This window comes from Mustela nigripes, chromosome 8 (genome assembly GCF_022355385.1).
Source record: "Mustela nigripes isolate SB6536 chromosome 8, MUSNIG.SB6536, whole genome shotgun sequence".
In the NCBI taxonomy this organism is placed as follows: Eukaryota; Metazoa; Chordata; class Mammalia; order Carnivora; family Mustelidae; genus Mustela; species Mustela nigripes.
Window position 1 is genome coordinate 65169872 of NC_081564.1, and position 22537 is coordinate 65192408.

A 22537-nucleotide genomic window follows, 5' to 3' on the forward strand; every position below is an offset into this window, starting at 1 on the left:
TCGGTGGATCCAAAGCTTAGGGAAGGGGAGTCCCAGCGCAGTCATCCTGGGGCTTCCCTTCCCTTAGGCTCCCCTGCATCTCCTTATGGGGTTGTTAACGGAAGCAGTTCCCTCAGAAACTCGTGATCTGGGCCACCTACTTTAAACCCTTGCAAAATGCCGCTAAGTGATGCCACCACCCCTCTCCCCCGCTCGACCTTACCTGTGGCTGTCCCCTCCTTCTTCCCTTCCTCGCGCATTTTCTCCATCCCGCTGCAAGGCACCCTCCTCCCCTGAAGGAAAACTTGCAGGAAAACGGGTATTTTGGATAGCTAAACATTCCAAAGGATTTTATCCTAATTTTAAACAAAAACAAAGCATTTGGGGGGTACTGATTATTTTGATAATATTCTTAAATGCCTTTTAAAATGCCATTTCATGGGTAATGCAATCAAACTGAAAATACACATATAACGAATTAAAAACAAAAAAGACATTTCATCTTACTATATGCTCAACTTAAGCTTCTTCACGACCATGGAAGTCTTATAATACCCAGCACTAGCCCTACCCTAGATGTAGACGTCTCTAAATGGTCTCAGACATCTGCTTCCCATGTTTGGGGTCATTTTTTCCTTCCTTCCTCCCTCCCTTTGTTTTCTTCCTTTTCCTTCTTTTCTTCCCTTCCTTTTTTCTTTCCCTTTTTCCTTTTCTTCCCCCCGCCTTTTAAAAAAGATTTTATTTATTTATTTGACAGACAGAGATCACAAGCAGGCAGAGAGGCAGGCAGAGAGAGAGGAGGAAGCAGGCTCCCTGCTGAGCAGAGAGCCCGATGCGGGGCTTGATCCCAGGACCCTGAGATCATGACCTGAGCCGAAGGCAGAGGCTTAACCCACTGAGCCACCCAGGCACCCTTTCTTTCCCTTTTCATTTTTTCTTTCCTTCCCCTCTTTCCTTTTCTTCCCGTTTTCTTCGCCTTCTTTCCTTCCTTTACTATCTCTTTCCTTTCCTTTCTTCCTGCCTTTCTTTTCTTTTTAAAGATTTTATTTGACAGGAGAGAGAAGCACAAGCAGGGGGAATGGCAGGCAGAGGGAGAAGCAGGTTCCCCGCTAGGCAGGGAGCCCGATGCAGGACTCGATCTCAGAACCCTGGGATCGTGATCTGAGCTGAAGGCAGATGCTTAGCCACCTGAGCCACCCACGCATCTCAGGGTCATTTTGTCAGGTTGTTCGGGGGTGTTTCTTGCTGCCATTAGTCCATCCACTTGGGGCCACTACTGTCCTTTCTGATTTCATACAATCTCAATCGGATGGAACCTCAACTGTTGTTGCTACCTTGTTGTGATTAGAAGTAGGTATGTTTGTGTGTGTGTACTTGAAAGTGAACAGGTAAAGGGGCAAAGGAGACAGCCCCTATGGATAAAAGCTTTGTGACAGTGTTTGGCCCCTTTTAGCTTACTGCTCTTTACTTACTTCAATCAGCGTAAGCGTGGTTTTGCCATCCCTCACGGCAAATACACACAACCCCACACACAGCTGACTATGTACCTGACACACCCCCACATCCTTCCTGCATTCCTCCTGAGAATCTCCAAGTTCATCTTCGTAATACTTCCGTCTACTTCAATTGCATATTCAATCCTCCTCTGTCCCTTGGAAAATATGTCTCTAAATAATAATTCAAGTATGTTTGTGAGTCATGCTGTATTTCATGGACTCCTTTGTACATTTTATACACTATCTAATGACTTCCTGCTTTGGATGAAATGAAATGCAGCTCTTTCATCCCTCTGCTGTGTTCCCATCATCGCCAAATAGTTATTTTAGGTTTACTCGATAATCGGTATTTTTTTTAAAAGATTTAATTTATTTATCTGACAGATCACAAGTAGGCAGATAGGCAGGTAGAGAGAGAGGGAAGCAGGCTCCCCACTGAGCAGAGAGCCCGATGCGGGGCTCGATCCCAGGACCCTGAGACCAAGACCTGAGCCGAAGGCAGAGGCCTAACCCACTGAGCCACCCAGGCACCCCAATAATCGGTATTTCTATGGGAACGTGTACTGTTCATGCAGAGCCCCCAGTGAATCAAAATTACAATTCCTTTATATGTTGGTTTTGTCTTCCCAGGAATTAATAAGTGCCTTGCCAATATCAGATAGACTGTCAATTGCATTCCCATATCCTCTGGTCTTGGTGTTTTAGGGAGAAAGGAACCAAGAGCCCTCACAGAATAAGCAGACATGTACCTAGCCCCCATCTGCAGCCCTGTAGCTCATCCTGGCTCACTACCACACCCACTGTCCCCAAGGCCTTCACTTCATGTTTCCTGGGACTCCAACCATTTTGTTTACCAGCTTTGAATCTCAATCCTACCTCACACCTCACCTTCTCTCTACCTAGTCTCCAAGACTTCAATATTTGAGTTTCTACAGGATGAGTTTTGGTTGTCTTTCTTTGCATGGAGTTTTGTTATCAACAACCTATCCACGTTCCATCCTTCAAATTATTGTACCCTCTCATCCACTTGTGCCCATCTGTCCTCTTGTGGGCTCTCCTTGTGAGTTTATAACTTCTTTATCCCTTTACTTTGATTTTAGTGGGCTCTGAGAAAGAGAGACCAACCAAGACATATGATTAGTTTATGTTTAGAGCCTCTTATTATTTAAAAAGTAGATCAGAAGTACATCTAAGTTTACAGGGCTATAGGAACCTGGCCTATTTTCAGAGAGAAATGTAACTTCATCCAACATGCGGTACACTTTGTCCTAAAGCAGAAGTCACAATGCCTGTAGGAACACGGAACACCCGGGTAAGTAAGCTGGGTGTAAGACGAGGAAGAGGAGGGGCTACGATGGAGGGTGAGATTACCTGAACGACACAGCAGTGGTGCAGCTCCCACAGCTTAGACACTGGGACCCAACAGCGCCGATCTTCCAGTCTTCCTAGGAAAATCTGTAGTAACTGATGTCTGCATTTGAGATCTCCTGATACCCAATATTGGCCACTAAGGCTAAGTATCTACGTTAGGATTCGTGGCCTGTCCCTGCATTTCATTCAGGTCATCATCAAAAGCCTGGTGGACTTCTACGTACCCACTGGACTGGACTCTACTTATCCAAAATAAGGCCCTCCCTCGTTTCTCGTCCTTCATGGAGCCATACAGCTATTGTGTTACACAGTTGTGGGTACGTTTTATCGTCTTGTGCCCAAAACGTTAGCCGCAGGGCTGTGGTACTTCTATCACTGCCAGTGAATGCAGCCAACATTCTTTACAATGGAGCGCTGAGTCTGCTTCCCACGCAAGAAGCTGTGATGACTGTTCCGAAGCACTTAGTTCACTGCACTCGACCTCTTCTCTGAGAGCACTTACACGACACACCTTTTACTTTACCCATAGTTGGTGTTTCATAATTTGGTTTTCTCGGGCACACTAGCTGGTGAAACAAACAGGAGTTGAGACGGGTAGGATGTGAAGGTAGGCACTGAAAACAGTAAGATACTCAAAATTGCTGGATTTTAACAGATACATAACTTAAATGATAAATGATTTCTGGTGTTCTGGTGTCTTGTTCTGGTTGTCCCTTCAAGAGAGCAGCATGCTGTGGGGTAGTCAGCCCTGACGGCTGGCATGACCAAGTCAGCCAAGGTCCTATGCATTTATGCCAAAGGAAAGTTTTTGGGACTACATCAAAGGAACCTGGTAACACAAAAGTGGCTTTATGCGAGCAACCACTGATGTGAGAAAGGGATTCTGCTGGCAAAGTGTTTCGGCGAAAGAGACTAGTACACTTTAAAAAATTCCTTACTGTAGACGCCCAAGGATTTCAGTTTCATCCTACGTGAACCACCACTGATCTCAAACCAGATGAACACAACACATACAGGTGTGTTTTTGACTTCCCGGTCCAACGTGGTACAGTACTTTTTAAACGTGGGGTTGAGAGTGAGGTGATGATGCTACCCTTCCAAGGAGTTTCTGACATCCATGGCTACAAGTGCTCAATGGCCCCGATCAGCTCCAACAGATGCAGAATGATAGGTGGAATAGCTATAGCAAAACAAGCCAGTTTTGGAGGGAGAAGAGTGAAGCAGTGGGGCAGCCATCGGTCTCTACCACTGGTTCCGCCTTCTTCCAAACCCAGCACACACCTGGCTTCTGACAGATGCTCAGTAATCTTCTCCTGACACTGAGTGTTCCTTACTGCCCTTTCTAGTCCCAAAATGGCACTTGTTTCCTTTTCTGGGCCTAGGAGAGGATTATAGTAAAACTGATACAAACACTGCCCTCAAGGTCATACCATTGAAAGAAAGCCCTTTAATGGGATCGCTGGAAAAACGAAGTCTTTTGGGGACTTCACTTATTAAATCTCCTCCATGAGGCCCATGGCAGACCAACCAGCTATGCTGGGAATGTTTACAGTAACCTGGATCTAAAACCAGATTTTCATTTATCCTCATGAACCTCACTGTGGACAGGTCAATTAACAAGACCTATATAATGCTTGTTAAAGAAATAAAACAAGAAACAAAGATTTTAATGGCCCAATACGGCCGAACTAATATGCAGGAAAGAAGCCACTTCTCTTGGCCCGGGACCTTATGCTTACGTGGTCTTAACCTCTTCCTGCCCCTGTCTGACTCCTGACACATCAGTGACGTCTACTTCTTTGCTTTAGCTCTAACCTGTCTCTAAAGCATCAGATCTGTTATTTCTGAGTGTCTAATGGGGCCTCCCCTATGGGTAACCAGTCTTCTCCTCCCTACTCCCAGTTCTACCTTCTGACAGTAAATTCCTGTAGTATTTACAGCTAGTTTGTATTGGTTCGAGAACCATCTGAGTAACCAACTATCTTTGTTGCAGGAGATATAAAAAAGAATGAGCCACAGTCCTGTGTTGGGGGAGAAGGGACATGTAAGGACCGAGGCCACAGTCCCGTGTTGGGGGAGAAGGGGCACATGGGGACCGAGGCCACAGTCCTGTCTTGGGGGAGAAGGGACATGTGGGGACCAAGGCATCATGTAACAAGCGCTCCCTCCACCTGCAGTCAGGCGGACATCACAGGGCAGGCCCTGGAGTGTGGAGAGCAGCTTCTCCACTCTCCCTAGCTCCTCCACTCGTGAGGGTCCTCAGGACAAAATCCTTTCCTTACACGCTCTATTATTTCCTAGCGTGGCACTTAGCGCGTAGCAACCAGCAAACGCTACTCAGTGGTGCTTGAGCCAAGGCATCCCTGAGCCAGGCGGCCAGGTACCCGGTCCCAGGCGCATGGAGCGCAGCCGTCAGCGTCAGGCAGCACGCTCCAGCCGCACGCCCGGCTGACCATGCCTCTGTGTGCAATGGAGTAGCATCTCCTTTTCTTAATCGGGAAGACCTCCCCCATTGAACTGACTGTGGAGATGAGTTCTATCAAGATTTATCAGATTATTTAGTGTGGACAGTGGCACTATGTCTGCCTCCTCATCGGCGCCGAAGACACAATGTGCTTCGAAGATGCTGCAGAATGTGGTCCTCAGCATTTGGCCAATTCTACTCTCCGCACTTACTACGCTGGTCACACATTTAACCCTCATGACAAGCCTGCGTGGTGGGTGCCGTCACGGTCTCCATTTTACACAGATAACTACAGAGCTAGTTAACTGCTGGCGAGGCCCCCAAACCCATGCTCCTGGCCATTCCACTCGTGGCTCTGATCGGTGGTGGCCGTCCTATCATGCTGTCCTTTGCACTCAAGGCTGTGTTAAGTACTAAGTCAGGGCATCTGCAAAAACAAGAACCGAGCGAACACCAAACCACCAGAAGGAGAGAGGGCTGCCATTTATTTAGCTCTGCTCCCTGCCATCTAAGACCAAGCTGATCTCTAAACAAGCATCAAAGCCCGAAGCTCATTAACATCAGCGCGTGCTTCAATAAGGTGAACACTACAATGATATACAATTACATGCTAATAATTCAATGCCCAAGAGCCCTGTAAAACAATTGCAAAGGCCCAGGATGATCACAGTATGCAAATGCACGAGGAAAATCATTACCTACTTAGGCCCCTTCATTTTGGTGGGTTTAACATGAGAAGAATAATCCAGGCTACAAGACGAGATTTCATTTTACAGCTGTAGTAACCAAGTACATAAAAGCTTGAATCTGTCCCAATAGCTTCTGAAAGATTTTTCCCATAGTGTCAGAGGCAAAAATAATGAAATCTTGCAAATGTACAGTTAATAGGACCCCGGTGGACACTAACTTCAAAAATGCATGGTCTATAAGACATTAAAGGCTTGATTTTAGTTTCTGCACTGTTCCTGTTAATAACAATGTCTAATTAAAACATCTGTAAAATACTGATAGTTTTAATTTTACATAAAATTTCCAAAACAACTGTTACACAGTATAATAGGCATCTGCAATGAATAGGTTATTAATGGAAATATTATTTTAAATTAAAATCAGGTTCTAAATTTAAATTAGTCATCTCTGGCTAATGAAGAGAAAAAGAAGTCACCCGTGCTGGGAATAATACGGTAGATAATCTAGTTTTCAACATCCGTTAAGGCAAATTCACTTGATCACTTGGGCTAAAGGACAATTTATTTTGCCGCTTCTGACTTGTACTCCACTTGGCACTTCTGACGGATTTCACAGTTGAACTCAATATTAAAACTACAGCCGAAATGCACTTTCCAACACATTATTTTATAATTTAAAAAAAATGCCATTCAATCTCCTTCACACTCGGAACACTCCCCCCTCCGGGCAGACCAGCGAGGAGGCAGCAGAGAACGTGATGCCCACAGGAGGCTCTCCCTCCCAGCCCTGCCGGCCTGATGAATATTTTAAGAGGAATGGCATAAAATCTCGGCTTTCCCTTTCTCTGGGTCTCATCTTCTTTTACAAAATAAAACAAAAGGGATATACAAGGCATAGTGGCTGCCTGCGATTCGATGCCTTTCTTCCTAATTACTGCACAACAGAGGAGCACTGCTCCGCGCCGGTCTGGGCTGGCACGGACACGGGGAGGGATTCGTTCAGGACAACGAACAGCTGCGTCTCCGGCTGCTTCTGAGTGATGTAAAGGATCACAGGAGATGCTGCAGAATGTGGTCCACGGCATGAGGGAAGCTCTCGCAAGTTAAGTAAGGAGGCGGATTAATTTTTTCTTCATCTGCTGCTCGGTATTTCCCTGAAATGAAAGGAGAGCCAGTGAACAAAGGCTACTGCTAGAAAGCCACATTCATCACGTCCCGTGAACACCGGCGCCACCTCCGAAACACCCTGGCGAGTACTGGAGAACTAGGGGCTCCTCATCTCCCAAAACATCTCTTAGTGGAGCTTTTGGCTGCGATGAGGCAGTTCAAAGCAGTATCACGTCCAGCATCTTCCCCCAGGACTCCGGTCCTTCATAATGGACAGTCGCAGGGGCCACGACACCTGGCCGTTAAGGTTTCCTTCAGATCTCCACAGCTGGGGAAATCATTTTCCTCCCCATCAGCCCTAAAGATAGGAATGGAGACTGAAGCAATGCTTTTCAGTGGAAGCCAGGACAGGACAGGGAGGAAGACTTATCAGCTCCTAAGAGAGACTGGAGACAGCATGTGCTGCCACCCAGGGACCCTGAGAGCACCCAGGGGTGGGGACAGAAAGAGACGAAGGCACACAGGCCTGGCTCATTAGGACGGCGCGCCCAGCAAGTGCACTGCCGCAGTCTCCCTGGGCTCTGGAATGTGGGACACATAACCGAAGACCCCAGCACAGAGAGGAACCCTTCCACAGAGTAGTCACGGGCAGCTTTACAAATGTTTAAGTCGGATGATGCATGGTCCCTATTTAAACACCCTTAATGGGTCCCAAGGCCCTTCAGAAAGAACCCAAATCCCTACCACTGCCCTTTGTCATGTGGTCCAGCACCCCTCCAACCTCAGCACGTGCTACCTTCACAAGACTGCAGTCCTAGACGGTACCTGGCTCTTTGAGGACCTTCACACCTGCTGTCCCCTTTGTTGGCAACAGTCTTCTCACCCCACTCATCACCTCCCGCACGCTTCGGGTCGAATTTCATATTCCCATTCCGGTTACTTCTCCTCCCTGCCTTCCCCCTAGACCCTGCTCTTTGCCTCCACATTTATAATGCGTGGCCATTCATGTATTTATTTGCTTAAGGTCTCTCACCCAAGACTGTGAGTTCTCTCAGAGTAGGGACCCTCTCTGTTATCTTCCCCATTGTGTTCATTCCCAGCACCGAACACAGTGACTAACAGAGGTGAGCACTCCGCGAATGCAAAGAAGGAAGTGAGGGAGGAGGAGGGAGGAGGAAGCGGGACACTGCGACACTACTTCCCTGGGGAACAAGGCCAAGTGCCCTGGAGCCACGGGGGCTACCTCTGCCCTTTCCCCTTCTCTTTGCTCTCTCATCCCTTTTCCTTTGATCTCTCCCCTTTAACCCTCTGCATTCTCCAGCACTCTCTGCCTGAATCCAGCTCCCCTAACAACAGGCCCACCATTTCCTACAGTTCCCGCCATTCTCCATTCACTACCTCTTTATGAGGCTTTGCTCAACAAACAGAAAGCCTGAAAATCCTGCTCCACACCTCTGCGCTGTGGCGAAAATATTTTCTGCTTTGACTTACTGACTGTGAAGTCCCTATAGGACCCGAGCCAGCATCAAATGCACAAAGCGAACAAACACCGGCCTCATTCACCTCATCCAGGCACCTGTCCATGGTAGGGGCCACACAGAAACCTCTGCTGCTAGTTCTTCCTCACCCTTAAATTCCATTAAGTACAAACTCTTGCCACATCTCTACTTGGTCTCAAACAGAAGTCACTGACTACTCCTCTACCATACCACCTACTTCCCGGATCCAGTGGCCTAAGGGCACATATGTGAAAGTCAAGTTTCTGAGCCACAGAGTTAAGGGCTTGCAGAATGCTCTTGCCATCTGGCCGTGCAAGTGGGGGCTTCTACAAAGTCCACACCGACACAGTGGCTTACAGACGTGGGTGATAGCTCCAGCACCTCAAATGGCGGCTGGCACGCAGCAGGGGCTCACTGATGTGGGCTGCGTGAATGAAGCAGGACACCAGCATGCACGCCTGCCTCACTCACTGTGGCAGTCTATGCTCTCTGGGATGATGAATTCCTGGAGGAGTACAGGAAGCCATTTTGAGAATATTAGATCAAGAATGACCCCATCTTTTCTAAGTGACTATTTTACATGCTAAGCAAATACATTCTGGGCAGGACTAGTCACAAATCTTTAATAACATCGTTGGGCAAATGCACACTGAGCTTCCACCAGGTGCCACTCACTGAGAAATAGAATTGCTCAAGACCATCCACAAGAAGCACTTATTATGGGATAGATTAACACCTTTGTGATCATTTTCAACATTGGGGAGCCTAGTACTTGTGCAAATGCATGGATTTCAAATTCACCAACAGAGCCAGCCATTTTGTGTGCTTTTAGAACAGTGGGCTTACTTGGACTTGTTTCTGACCAGACAGAAACAGTACAAATGGGCCTGTTTCCCTGCACTGGACTTGCTGTTTACTGGCTATACGTTTTCAATTCGGTTGTGTTATGCTGCTGGCTTCTCTAAGACCAACTAGATGGCTCCGTGACAGGCTGACCACAACCAACTGCCAGTCAGGAAAGAAGGGACAACCAACAGAAGCCAGCCAAGACAGAGGAAGCAGGGCCCACAAGACACTGGCATAGGGGGTTTTCATACTTAGTATAAATCCTTAATGATGTGAATTGAGGAGAGAAAATGTTCATAGGGGTAACAGACAAGAGGAGAAATAGTTATCTGGAGATTTCCTCAGTGACCAGGAAATAAAACAGTGAATGGCAGGAACTTGAAAATTAGCATACAGGGAGGGACCATGAGTGCGATGACTTTTCTGGACTTTTTCTTTCTTGGTACTTCCTCTTTTTTGCTTACATCAAAGGGCAGTCATGTTCGCAGGAGGCTGCTGAGCATTTTGAGAAGTATAAACAAACACCCTGTTCGCTCTGGAAAGATGAGTCCCTATCTGCAAGGCTCGCAGGACTCCCTCCAGAATCCTGGCACAGCCTGTACTCCATTCACACAGGGCCCTGCCAAATGTTGCTTCTTCAATGCTAGCTGTAGCTATGCTTTCCAGTTTCTACTTTTAAATTTAAAATAGCTTTTATGCAACCACATTTTCTTGAATATATGTCAGTTGGGAGTAAATGTACTTTTTCTAAAAAATGTCCATGCTGTGGCTCTTCTGAGACTTTGTTTAAATCTTCCTTCTTAGGAACAGCCTCTTAAATGGTTCCGCTAGCATTCTATGAACCTGGGCACTCTATGAAGTCCACTCACTGTGGACTGAGGCCAGGACCCAGCACACTACTGGGTCCTCTGTCGTCATAATACCATATTAGTTGAGTCCTCCCCAGGAAGTTCCTATCTTAAGTTTATTCTGAAGGGCCACAAAGAGTATACCTACTTTCTTTGGGTATAGGAAATAATTCCTAAAACAGTAAGTAAAAGTTCTTTGTGTGATTTAAAAAAAAAAAAAATACAAGTGTTAACAGAAAGTATCAGATCACTTAGCCCACAAGTTCCTAAGGAGACCAACTTTATCATCTTTTGCTGGCATCAAAAAAAAAAAAAAAAAAAAAAGATACTTTTATAGAACATCCCCAAATCAGTCAACTTTGATCCATTCCAATGTGCTGATTTGTGTATCAAGAAAATCATATAAATAGTAATGGTCAACCAGCAGAGTTATCTCTGGTTAAGTTTTAAAATAACCTCTGAATTCTCTCTGATCTTTCAATTTTTATGCAGCATGGGCCCTCCCACAATGTCTTTCCCTGAGATCCTGAGCTCCTTTTAATTTTGCTTTGAGGCAGAAAGAGAATTAAAGTGCCCAGTGGGCTTTGTCGTTTCTGCAAAGACTGTTCTTTAAGCAACTGTGTGTTTTACCATCCTATTTGAGAGGAGGCTTATGCAGAAGATACATACCAGTTTTTACTAAGATACCCAGCATGCCGACATTCTGAGCCCCACCGACATCATCCCTGCAATCCTAGAAAAGGACAAAGAAAGCATTTAGTTCAAAAAAAATACAAGAGAAAAGGGGGTAAATCCACATGGGACCCACTGACGAAGCATGCCATTTGGAGAGGGAAGTGTTGAAGAAGTGTAAGGTGTACAACAGAGTAGTAAGTCTAGTGACCAAGCACAGACAGCACATCTACAGTTCGTGTTTTCCACATGCACATCCGTCTCCTCTTAAAACGGATCATGGGAAAAAGCCTCCTATTCATCTAGCAGCTCTGAAGGTGAATGATCCAACTGTAGACCGTGAATGGACAACCTTTGGAAGACGGCTCTGCTGCTGCCCATGTAACACACCACCCTTACTCTCCAGACCGTTGTCCCTCGAAGGTGGAATCAAGCCAAATCAGAATACTGAGATTCTCTGAGATTCACTTCACACTTGGGGATAACAGGTCAGTTAGAGTAGGTAGCTCCTCTTTCCAATTCTTACCCAAGATAGAGATGAATACACTTGGTTGACTGTGATGATAAACACCAGGTAATAAAAATCCAAGGACTCGAAGAAATATCAAGAAAAACAACCCTTGGGGCCCCCTGGATGGCTCGGTTGGTTAAGCATCCAAACTCTGGACTCCGGCCCCAGTTGTGATCTCAGGGCTGTGAGATCCAGCCCTCCACCAGGCTCCACTGGGCGTGGAACTTGCTTAGGATTGTCCTTCTCCCTTTCCCTCTGTACCTTACCACCCACCCCACCCCCCCAAAAAAGAAAAAAAGAAAATCAACCCTGCCATCTTACGTCTTTATAGGACTTTATAGACAGGATTCATTCAGACCACGTCTGAAGAAAAGTCTTTTCCTCAAAAATCGATACCATTCAACAACAGACCTTGGGGATGAGTTTTAGAATATCAAAATCCTCATCCAAGGTCTAACTTGAAACCTTCCATAGCATCTAAACTTGCCCTAGTGAAGTAGCAGAGATGGGGAGAGGGAGAGAAGGAAGAAGGGCGGTGGGAAGCAGTGGTCGAGGGCAGGGAAGGAAAACCTGCCGTCTCTGGGGTAACAAGCGACCCCGCGGGCAGCGGACCCGCTGCCGTCACATGTCCTTCCCGCCTCCCACCCTGTCCCCATACTGGTAACGCCCAGGACAAAGAATTCTGACGTCCCCACTTCTTCAGACATGTATTTGCCTGGAAAAGTCAGTTAAAGATTTGCCAAGAGGAAAAGATGTGACCGAAGAGGTGGTTTCTCAAAGCGGCCTCAGGTTCAGTGATTATCGTGTTCGGGTTCAGGTGAGCAAGGAAGGACATGGACAGGAGATGAGGAGCACTGGGCTGTACCACCACAAGTGAGCCAGGCAAGGGATCCGTAGTTCGTTCTGGAGGAAGTACGGAGCCTTGCATTCTGCTTCTGGCTGGGCCACTCAGCTGCGGGAATTCAGGCGTGGAGCTTTACCTCTCTGGGCTCCAGCATCCCAGTCTATCAGATGATGAAGTGTGGAGCAGACAACCTCCACGGTCTTTCAGCCTAATGTATTGACTTAAAATTGAAATATGATGCTTGCCCCTCTCCTTGACACAAGGTGGTGTGCTTTCCAGCTCTTTCCCCCTCACGGCACACGGAGACCTGTCCCCAGGACACTGGGGTAAACTGGCAAGATGCGCCCAGCCAGAGGTCACTGGCCAGAGCTTCCAATCGTCCAGGTCCAGCCCTACCACTCAGAGGGCCGAGGCAATCGATATCTGTAGCTATTTGTGGCACACTGACTGGGAAATTCTTCCATAAAGCATATACTAGGAAAAAAATCAATAATGGTAGAATTCTGTAGGTACACATCGCTCTCTACATACATAATATTCAAAAAACCTTAAGTCTGTGTAGAGGTTTTCTTCAAAAAGACATAAAGCATTTGACTGACTTGTATTTAATGGTCTTTTGATTGTATACACCACACCATGAACAATGTTAGAAGTAATCAGAATTTCAGTTCTTTACAAGTGTCGCTAACCAGCTATTGGCAAGTCTGTTTATAGGCACCCACTTACTACCACCTGATACCACAGCAAGAGTCTTTTTGTGTTTCAAAGCAGTGTGGCGAAGCTGGCTCTAGCCTGCAGACGTAAGCTCTGGCCATTTCCTGGGCTTCTCTACTTACATCTCCTATCATGACAGCCTCCTCAGGTTCACAGCCAGTTCCCCGCAATGCTTCCAAAAAGAACGTCTTCTCTGGTTTTCCCACGACTGTGGCTTTGGTGTCTGTGGCATACTCCAGAGCTGTCACGAATGGTCCAGGCCCCAGGGCAAGGCCGTCTTTCCTCTTGTAATACCTGGCTTTGTGGATTGCTATCAGAGGGGCCCCATCCAGGAGTAAGCTAGGGAGACAAAGAAAATGGAAAGTGGCTAAGAAAGCAAGGCTTTTATAACTGGAAAAGCATGTCAGGCTCACAAAGTGGTTTTATTCACACTCACGGAAACAAATAGTTTCTTATTAACTTTTAATGACTTGCTGTCTTCTAATGAATTCGCGAAGAACTGCTGGGAATTACACTCAGATACGCGAAAGAAAGGTGATAGATTATTAAATTTGGGATTGCTTCAACCTTTTACCTTTAGCGGTTTCAGACACTTTACCCAAATCACCAGGGAAAGAGAATGAAGAGAAGTAAAGCTAAATAAGACACTCGAGGGAAGAAGCTTAACTTAATGAGACAGGTTGTTTCAGCCTTCCCTAATGGCAAGCAGGAGGCTCTGGAGCCTTTTCCAACGCGAGACAACTGTTGCCGCACGGATGGTCTCGCTAATGCCGGAAATACCTGCATTCCTCTTTTTCTACTCCAAGATGTGAGTTTCTTCTTCAGTCAGAAATTCAGAAGACCATTTTACAAACACTTTCTCTTGTATGTTTACCTTTTCATCCTACCTTTGACTGCTTCAGGCCATCTTCCCTGAAGAACACACCAGTGAGGCTTAAGGGAAGGCCCATACTGTTAAGTCCCTTCCTCTGTCCTGACATAGGACTAATGCCCTGAGACCGAGGGGAAGGGCAACCGGAGTTTGAGACCCAAACTCCACAGAGAGCTAAACCCCATCCCCAAACACCTGCCACCCGCCCCAACAGCGCCGCCCGCAGTCACAGGGCAGAAAACAGCCACGCACATACTCTCCTCTAATGGAATCCGGGACAGGATAGATTTCTTCAACTGCTTTTAGCCAATGTAATAAATGATCTCACTGACCTGATTTACTTTAAGTCATCTCCTTAGTTAAAATATTTAGTATGTCCATCGAGGAGGAATTCATCACATCTTACCCTTCACAATTATGAGTAATTAAGCGCTCAACTATGAAACTGCTAAATTATTCTTGTCAGTGGGCACAGAAACGCCTTCCTGTGGGAGATGCAGAATTCAGACATTCATGATTAAATATTTTATTAAGTAAAAACCAATAGTGGACTATTACAGGGCCTTATTGTTAGTTACTACGAATTGCTCACAGCACAGGATAGATCCTTCAAATGTATTCACTAACATTCATACAAATTAACTTCTTAAAGCAGATCCTGAAATCCTAACTGTTAGGAAACCTGATAAAGTCAATATGTTGGCCTTAAAGAACCACTGCTGATAACAGTGAGCTAATACTGGTTGATTTATCTAGCCCCATTTCTTGTCACCCTACCCCCAATCCCATCTATTTGCTACTCTACCACGGAACTGGAATTCTTTATGCAACAGACCTCAAAATTGCTTTCCACTTATATAGCTAAACTAAAAACTCATTTGATTTAGCTTTGTTAATATTTTATCATATATTAACTGGGGATAAGACTTATCAGCTTGATTGATGTGTGTACTTTAATTCCCAGGCAGTACTTTAGTGCCTTCCCTGGAAGGGCTGAAACTGCGGGTTCGTCCACATTTCTCTAAATGGGAACAGGTTCTCCATGAGGCTGGAGAGGATAGGCATCTCTCAGGGAAGTGGTTCCTGCTTCTACCTTCCTTCTGTGCACAACATGGGCTTTACCGAATCTTTGAAGAGCCAAGCCATATTCAGGATGGACTGAAAGATAAACGTGTTCTAGAACACAGATTAGAAGATCTTTTATAGAACATTTTTAAAAATATCAAAAATAGACACCCCAATACTGGGAGTATTTTTACACTTCCTAGACAGGGCCGCAAAGGGTCAGTTGCTTTTGTTATAACAAAGAACGCATTAGCAGGAAGTCTGACAATTTTCTGTCTGTATCTCACTATAAAACCACTGAGGTTCAAGAAATAAAGGGAGGGAAAAGGCACAAAGAAGGCCTGATTCAAATATCTCTGGCTGCAAATCCCATGTAGGCCAAGTACAAAACCTGTAACATGCCCTAGCCAAGCAGGGCCACAACACAGAAACCTTAGGCAGAGCAGTGAGAGGAAAACTAGGGGGAGAGCTCACATTTACAGCTACAAACCACTGCTGAAAGGGACCTCAAGGAACATCAGGTCCAACATGCCCTGTCGTTGGATGAAGAGATCATCCAGACATGTTGGCCATGATCGACTGCACCACCAAGGAGTACTATAGCCCAGAGAACATCTGAAAACCAATCTAGTCCTCTTCCAAATGCACTATACTGTCTTTCTAAATAACTTTTCTAGGAAAACAATAAACTTTTCATCATTTCCATGGAAGATGGAGCATATGGAAATGAAATCACATGGCAGCTTAAATGATTGTCAGACCTTTCCTATATGTCCAACATCAAACTAGGGAGTCTCTTCCTTTCTGCTCCCCCCAAAACCATGCCCCAATCTCTCCCATCCCAATATATTCACCCAGGCCCTCAAACCAGACACCTAGGAGCCATCCTTGACCTCTCCCTTTCACCCATCCCCCTTCACCCCTACTCATTAACATATCCAGTAATTTCCAATTCCAAAACAAAAATTAAAATATCTCAAAACTGCCTTCCTCCTCTCCTGAACTTCTGCAACGGTCTCCCAACCAACCTTCCTGCTTTCTATTCTTGCTCCATTCTTCCAAGCCATTGTACAGGCAATATGGGAGTTTTAAAAGTACAGATGGGATCACATCCCTCCCCTACTCAGAAGCCCTCAACAACTTCTCACTGCAAATAGTCTAAAACCCTAAGTCCTCACCGCAACCTACATCTCCAGTCTTAAGTCACCTTCTCAGTCGATGGTCATGTGCCAGATACAGCAGTCTCTTCCAACTTCTTAAAAACCATGCCACTCTCTTGCGCTCCAGCCTACACCTCCTGACACAGCTCCCCATGGTTTTCACACGGCTGTCTTCTGCTCATTCGTCAGGTCTCAGCTTCAACATCAGCACAACGAGGAAGCATTTCCAGCCTTCGCATGTAAAGTGGACTTCTTCCTCGCCTCTGATCTCTTCTCTCATCACCCTTTTCCCTTTGTATCACTTCCCAGAGTTCACCATCCTTACTCAACTGTGATTGGTCTGTCTTCCTCACCAGAATATAATTTCCACTATGCCCATCAGTTTCACTCATCGCTGTTATCTCTGACTTCCAAAACACAAACAAAAAAAAATGCTGGCACTTCTCCCCAAATGTTTACTGAATTAATGGATGAAGCTCCGTCTGTCTCGGTCCTGATACATGACACGAGGAGTAATGCTTACCTTCCTAGGACTAGAGAGGATCTATGCAAACCTTTTCAGACAATGTCTGTCTGACAATAATGGCAATTATTATTCTTCATAAATACAGAAGTATGGGAACCATGCTACTTAAAATAGCTAAGAGCAAATCACTTCATATTTGTGGGCCTTGGTTTCTTATCAAACAAAGAGGCTGAAACAGATCAGGTCTTTTTCAATCTCAGTACAGCTGATATTCTGGGCTAGAAAATGCATTGTTGTGGTGCCTATCCTATATGCAAAGGACGTTTAGCAGCGCCCCTGGTCTCTCCCCACTGGATGACAGCAGCAGCCTCTTCCCCAGCTGTGACAACCAAAAATGTCTCCAGACATCACCAAATGTCCCCTGGGAAGCAAAAGTGCCCCTGGTTAAGAACCATTAAACTGGATGACTACCAAAGCCTTGACACTCAATACATTTAAAACCCGTCAACCTGAGAAACACAAACTACCAAAAGCCCGAATTAAAATGATAGTAAATCATGAAACATATCAAAGGAAAATCTCACTAACAACGAACTGTATTACTACATGCAACAACTTGATTAATCTCAAAAACAGACAAATACGCTACAATTATATGATTTCATTCATATGAAGATCAAGAACCGGCAACACTGACAGCAATCATAGTGGTGACTTAAGGAAGGCGTAGTGTTGACTGGGATAGGGAGCCTTCTAGGGTGCTGTAGATGTTCTGGTCCTTGATCAAAGTGGGGGTTACACAGGTATACCTAAGTGTAAAATTTCATTGAGTCATATACTGACAATTTGTATACCCTGCCATGCATGTTATACATCAAATCAAAAAAAATCAGTAATAATATATTTATGTGACTTACTCACTGGAAGCTTTTATTTGGAGTAGCAAGAGCTGCCTTGACCATAAAAGAATCTCCCCATTGATTAAAAAGTAAGAGTCGTTTAGTGGCCGATAATCAACTCAATTCTGTATTCTGATTTTCAGACTGGCATATTAAGCTGTCCTCCTGCATATATAACTCAAGTTCTTAAGTCTTAAACAATTTCTTACTTACAAAGTGTTTTATTTTTATAGTCTGGACTTCAATTTAAAAAACTGCATCATAGTCAGCCCTTTCAAAAGAGAAAAAGCCCAGAGAAATGATTTTTACTTTAAGGCCTGCTGCCACATTGTTCTGGAATTCCTCATGCCCGGGGCTCTGAACACCCGGAAGAAGTTCAGGAGTTCCTGTCCAAATGCACTAATAACCGAGGCCATTACTGTTGATTTTTTCTTCCCTTTCTAAGGAACTGAATATACTGGAGTAATCAAAATAATTTTATTTTTTCTTAAGGAGATAGGGAAAAGAAAGCAATTCAACACCGAACAGAAACCATCCTCCCCCAAACCAAAACCCCCTAATTTCTGCACACCTCTAAGACTTTGGGAGGACTCCTGTACCTGGCAACAATTATAGAAGTCACTAACAAAGTTTCAAAACATTATTACTAAGCACACTTCATCTCTGCATTTAATTGTGAAAGTTTTGGTATCATTGACCTTGTTATAACGATATTTTAAGAAGTTCCTCTAGAAGCTACAGGTAGCTGCTCTTAGGGGAAAAAAAAAAAAAAAAAACGCCAAAATTACAACTTTTCCTAGGTTAAGCAATTCTCTGTAGTTTTCCTCCCAAATCCTTTTGACCCAGCAATAGATACTTCTGAAAACAATCTTAGGGAATAAATATAAATACTATTTAAAGAAACGTGCTTTCATTTTTCAAAAACTAACTTCAAAATCCTGGAAACAGCCAATAGGATATGTATTGTACTCTTTTATTTTTTTATTATTTTTTTAAAAGATTTTATTTATTTATTTGACAGAGAGAAATCACAAGTAGATGGAGAGGCAGGCAGAGAGAGAGAGAGGGGGAAGCAGGCTCCCTGCTGAGCAGAGAGCCCGATGCGGGACTCGATCCCAGGACCCTGAGATCATGACCTGAGCCGAAGGCAGCGGCTTAACCCACTGAGCCACCCAGGCGCCCTGTGTTGTACTTTTTAAAGTGGAGTATGCTGTGGCAATCGAATGTGTTTTGGAGGACTAGTAACACAGATAAACATGCACAAAAGTGGAGTTAGCCAGTGAACCCAGAGTATACATATATTCTCATTTTTATCTGGTATTTATGGACATGGAAACAAATGAGCTATGTGCTAGCATATTAACTGGGGCACTCTTTATGTAGCAGGATTACAAGTAATGTTATTTTTTCTCTTCTTTTTTGAGCATTTAAACTTATCCACAATGAAGACTTTTGAAAATTACTTTTACACTGATTTTTTTTTTTTTTAGTCTTGTGACTAAGTTAAGTGATCTGTTATTAAGTGATCTGTTTACCCAGCAGCCTTTCTCCTAATAGAGATCATCAGGCTTAATTATAATTGGTCCATTACTAAAATGCTTAAACTTTAGGTTTCTTACTCAGGTCAGCAGATGAAAAGAGACCTTGCCACAAGCAAGTACTACAGCTGTGCAAATGAATGTCCTGGAGCTGGGGATATTCGTGGTGATGAATCCAACAGTATTACCAGGGGATAAAGCACACTGATAAAGTAAAACACGCACAAAATACTACTACTTGTTGTGTAGGGATACCTGCTGTATGCGGTAAGTGCAAAGAAATATATGACAATGATCAACACAGAATTCATGACTGTGGTTACTTCTGGGTCTTAGGTGGTAAAGTCAGGAACATACACGCAGGGGCTATCAAATGTGCTGACAGTTTGTATTTCTTAAACTGACTGACAGGCATATGAGTGTTCCTTATATTACACTTTGTATCTTTCAGTGTTAGATAAAAGGGGAAAAGCCATCCATGGCTCTTAGCATTTGAATGTCTTCTAGAACCCAAACCCAAGGATTTCTATTCCCTATAGCTGGTTCTTATCCTTCCCCAAAATCAATTCTTTAAATTCAGGTTTTTCATTTTCATTCAGACATTTAAGACACATTTGTAGACAGGCTGTACTATGTATGTGTGTGCATGTATGTGCTTGGGGCTTACATACATTTATGTATGGGTTTACATATGGGTTTATGAATGGGTTTACCCATTCAAAACACAGTAAATAAGAGGCAGTGTAATGTGGAAGGTTGATGTGTCTGCCTCAGGGTGATATGCCCCGAAGCTGTTATTCAAGGCAGCGATGCAACGGGGTTTAAAATCCAATGTTTATTCTCATTATCAACCTGAATAGTAATTTAACTAATCAGTGGTTTATTTGAGATGTCTATATTTGCCACACACAATCCAAACAGCTGTAGTCATTGGTTGGAAGGCACAGTCTCTGTGGAGACATCAATATGCAAAGAAGGGCAAGACCTAAAATCCTTCTGTTAATTCTCCACCCAGCTGTTAAGTGCATTTGTGAAATTAGAGTTGACCTATAAGTGCACTGTAATGCTTTAAAATGTAGTGTTTAAAAAAATCGATATGGTTAGGGAAGTGTACTAATTAGACAGCATCCGAGCAATTACAAAGTCAGTATTATGTCAACATACATTTTTATTACCCTGAGTCTAGTATTCATCTAAGACAGAGACCTCCCAACTTCCTATTAAATATGTCCTTCCCAAATTACCAACTAAAATCAATCAATACCCTCTCCTTGATTTCTGTGGTTAAAGAAATGGATAAAAGATAGTGGGTTAAGTTCAAAAGTAAGAAATCATAGCAGATTCTCCATTTTACATGAAAACTGATTTTGGCATAGCAGTAAACCTTACTTAAGGAGCAGCTAGATAATCCACCCTCCTCCCCCCAACCCAAGAAGCTAAAGGAGGATAACTGAAGTAGGTGAAGCAAGAAGAATCTTACTACCAGACACCCCAAAGTGTATCTTCACGCAGTGCACCACAGCAATGGATCTTCAGGAAATACATACAGCAAACGGATACCGAACAACTATGAAAAGTGAGTGTTTCTTTTAAACAAAGGCTTGACTATCACAGTGACGGGTAAGAGAGTCACAAATAAAAGTGCATTAAGTAGCCAAGGTTTCTATTAACCAAGGATCTAAAATAAATATTCATACAAAGAGAAAAGGTAGTTACTCCCAAAGTGCTATTTTTGGCCACAAAGATTTCCAAGATCAGCAGCAAATAATGAGCCCAGATGTCTGAACCCTGCAGTGAGTTTTAAACTTTCCTGCAAACATTCTGACTACTGGACATCTACATCAAGAAATGACTTTTACATCAAGTATGTCAGAATGAGGGCACCTGGGTGGCTCAGTGGGTTGGGCCGCTACTTTCGGCTCAGGTCATGATCTTGGGGTCCTGGGATTGAGTCCCGCATCGGGCTCTCTGCTCAGCGGGGAGCCTTCCTCCTCCTCTCTCTCTCTGCCTCTCTGCCTACTTGTGATCTCTCTCTGTCAAATAAATAAAAATAAAATCTTAAAAAAAAAAAGTATGTCAGAATGATTCTTACAAATCTTCATACTAGTAAGAAAATGATGTTTTTATGGCATTCTTTGTAACTAAATACCAAAAATTTACCAAACCATTACAAAATTTTTTTACACAAGTTCAGTATATCCTGATGCAATATTTAGAACTACTGAACTCGTCATAAACTTAAAGGCAAATTACACGGTTTAATGGCTTGACAAGAACTAAAAAAGATGAAAAATGAAAAATCTAAGGGGAAAAAAATCAGTCTCCCTCTAGAGCATATTTGTGGGTAGATTCTGCTCCAATTTATCTGAAGTGTAAGAACCAGGATGCTGTCTTCCTTTTGAAGCAGCCAGTGCAAAGTTCATGTAACCAAAATGGACACACAAGTGAAGATTCAGAACATTTTCCATGTTGTATTTCCCCACATTTCTATTGGCAGCCATTGGAACATTTCCAGTTAAACACCCCAAAGGACACACAGCCCCAACCTAAACTTATCACCTCCTGAACCCCGACAGGGGGTGTCTCTGTCATATGTGCTCAGGTTAGCAATCTGGACATCAGCCTTGATTCACTGGTCTTCCTCACCCCTAAACCCAACCATCCATCAAGTCATGTTGACACGACCTGAATCTGCTCCTTCATCCTTACTGCCACCATCCCAGTTCCGACTACCACGATCACCTATCACTTATCAAATAGTTTCTTTGAAAGTGTGGTCAAATGTGTCAACTTCTCTCCAAACCCTAGACTATCACTAGAGGAAGAAATTGTGTGTATTGTTTTTGGAGCATTAATCGGGATGATATACCTACCTTCAGACAATAGCATAGTCCATGGAGAATCAAAGGAATGATAATAAAAGATAAAACTGAAACTCTTTCCCACAGGATGAATGAGGTTAAAATGAGCAGAAGGTTTAAAGCTTGTTTTTCAGAGACCTGTTGCTCCCTCATCAGTCATTACATATTTTCAGATCCTACTAACATATCCACTAGCTGTCTCTCCAGAAGCCTGGACTCTAGGTCATCTGACAGGGTTCCAGACTAGGAAAAGCCACGCCCAGCATTCCTACCCTGAGATAAGGAGGCCAAAACCCCATTCAGTTTACACCAGTTCTCAGAGCCTGCCCATAACCACTTCTACTCTTTGTCCCAAGATAACCTTCTGGGGTTGAATTTTGCCTCATCCTGGGGAGATTTAACCCCATTTAACCCCGAAGTGAACATGGGATGTTACATCTATGTTTGCTCAGTGATCACAGTCCATCTTTTCTCATGAAGAGTCATGTAAGTTTCCCTGCCCTTTTCAGCACTATGTACGGAATCTCAAGCCCTCTGATCATAAAACGCTTGTTCTCTCCCCCTTTGAGGAAGCAGACTGGAAGCTTATCCTCCAGTCTCTTCCTTTGGCTGCTTCTCAAATAAACTCCTTCCTTGC

At 44.1% G+C, this 22537-nt stretch overlaps 1 protein-coding gene across 7 annotated transcripts in view; it reads right to left on the reverse strand.

The window, feature by feature from the left end:
• Positions 1-5769: 5769 nt before the first annotated feature.
• The window catches only part of HDHD2 (haloacid dehalogenase like hydrolase domain containing 2), a 34668-nt gene continuing 17900 nt past the window's right edge, over positions 5770-22537 (reverse strand). For all 7 annotated transcript variants that reach the window (XM_059409603.1, XM_059409608.1, XM_059409606.1 and 4 more), the window contains 3 exons: positions 13163-13379; positions 10969-11032; positions 5770-7153 (listed from right to left, as the gene is read on the reverse strand). In XM_059409603.1, coding sequence (XP_059265586.1) covers positions 7050-7153; positions 10969-11032; positions 13163-13379 — 385 coding nt within the window. In that variant the 3' untranslated portion in view covers positions 5770-7049. The remainder of the gene's footprint in view (positions 7154-10968; positions 11033-13162; positions 13380-22537) is intronic.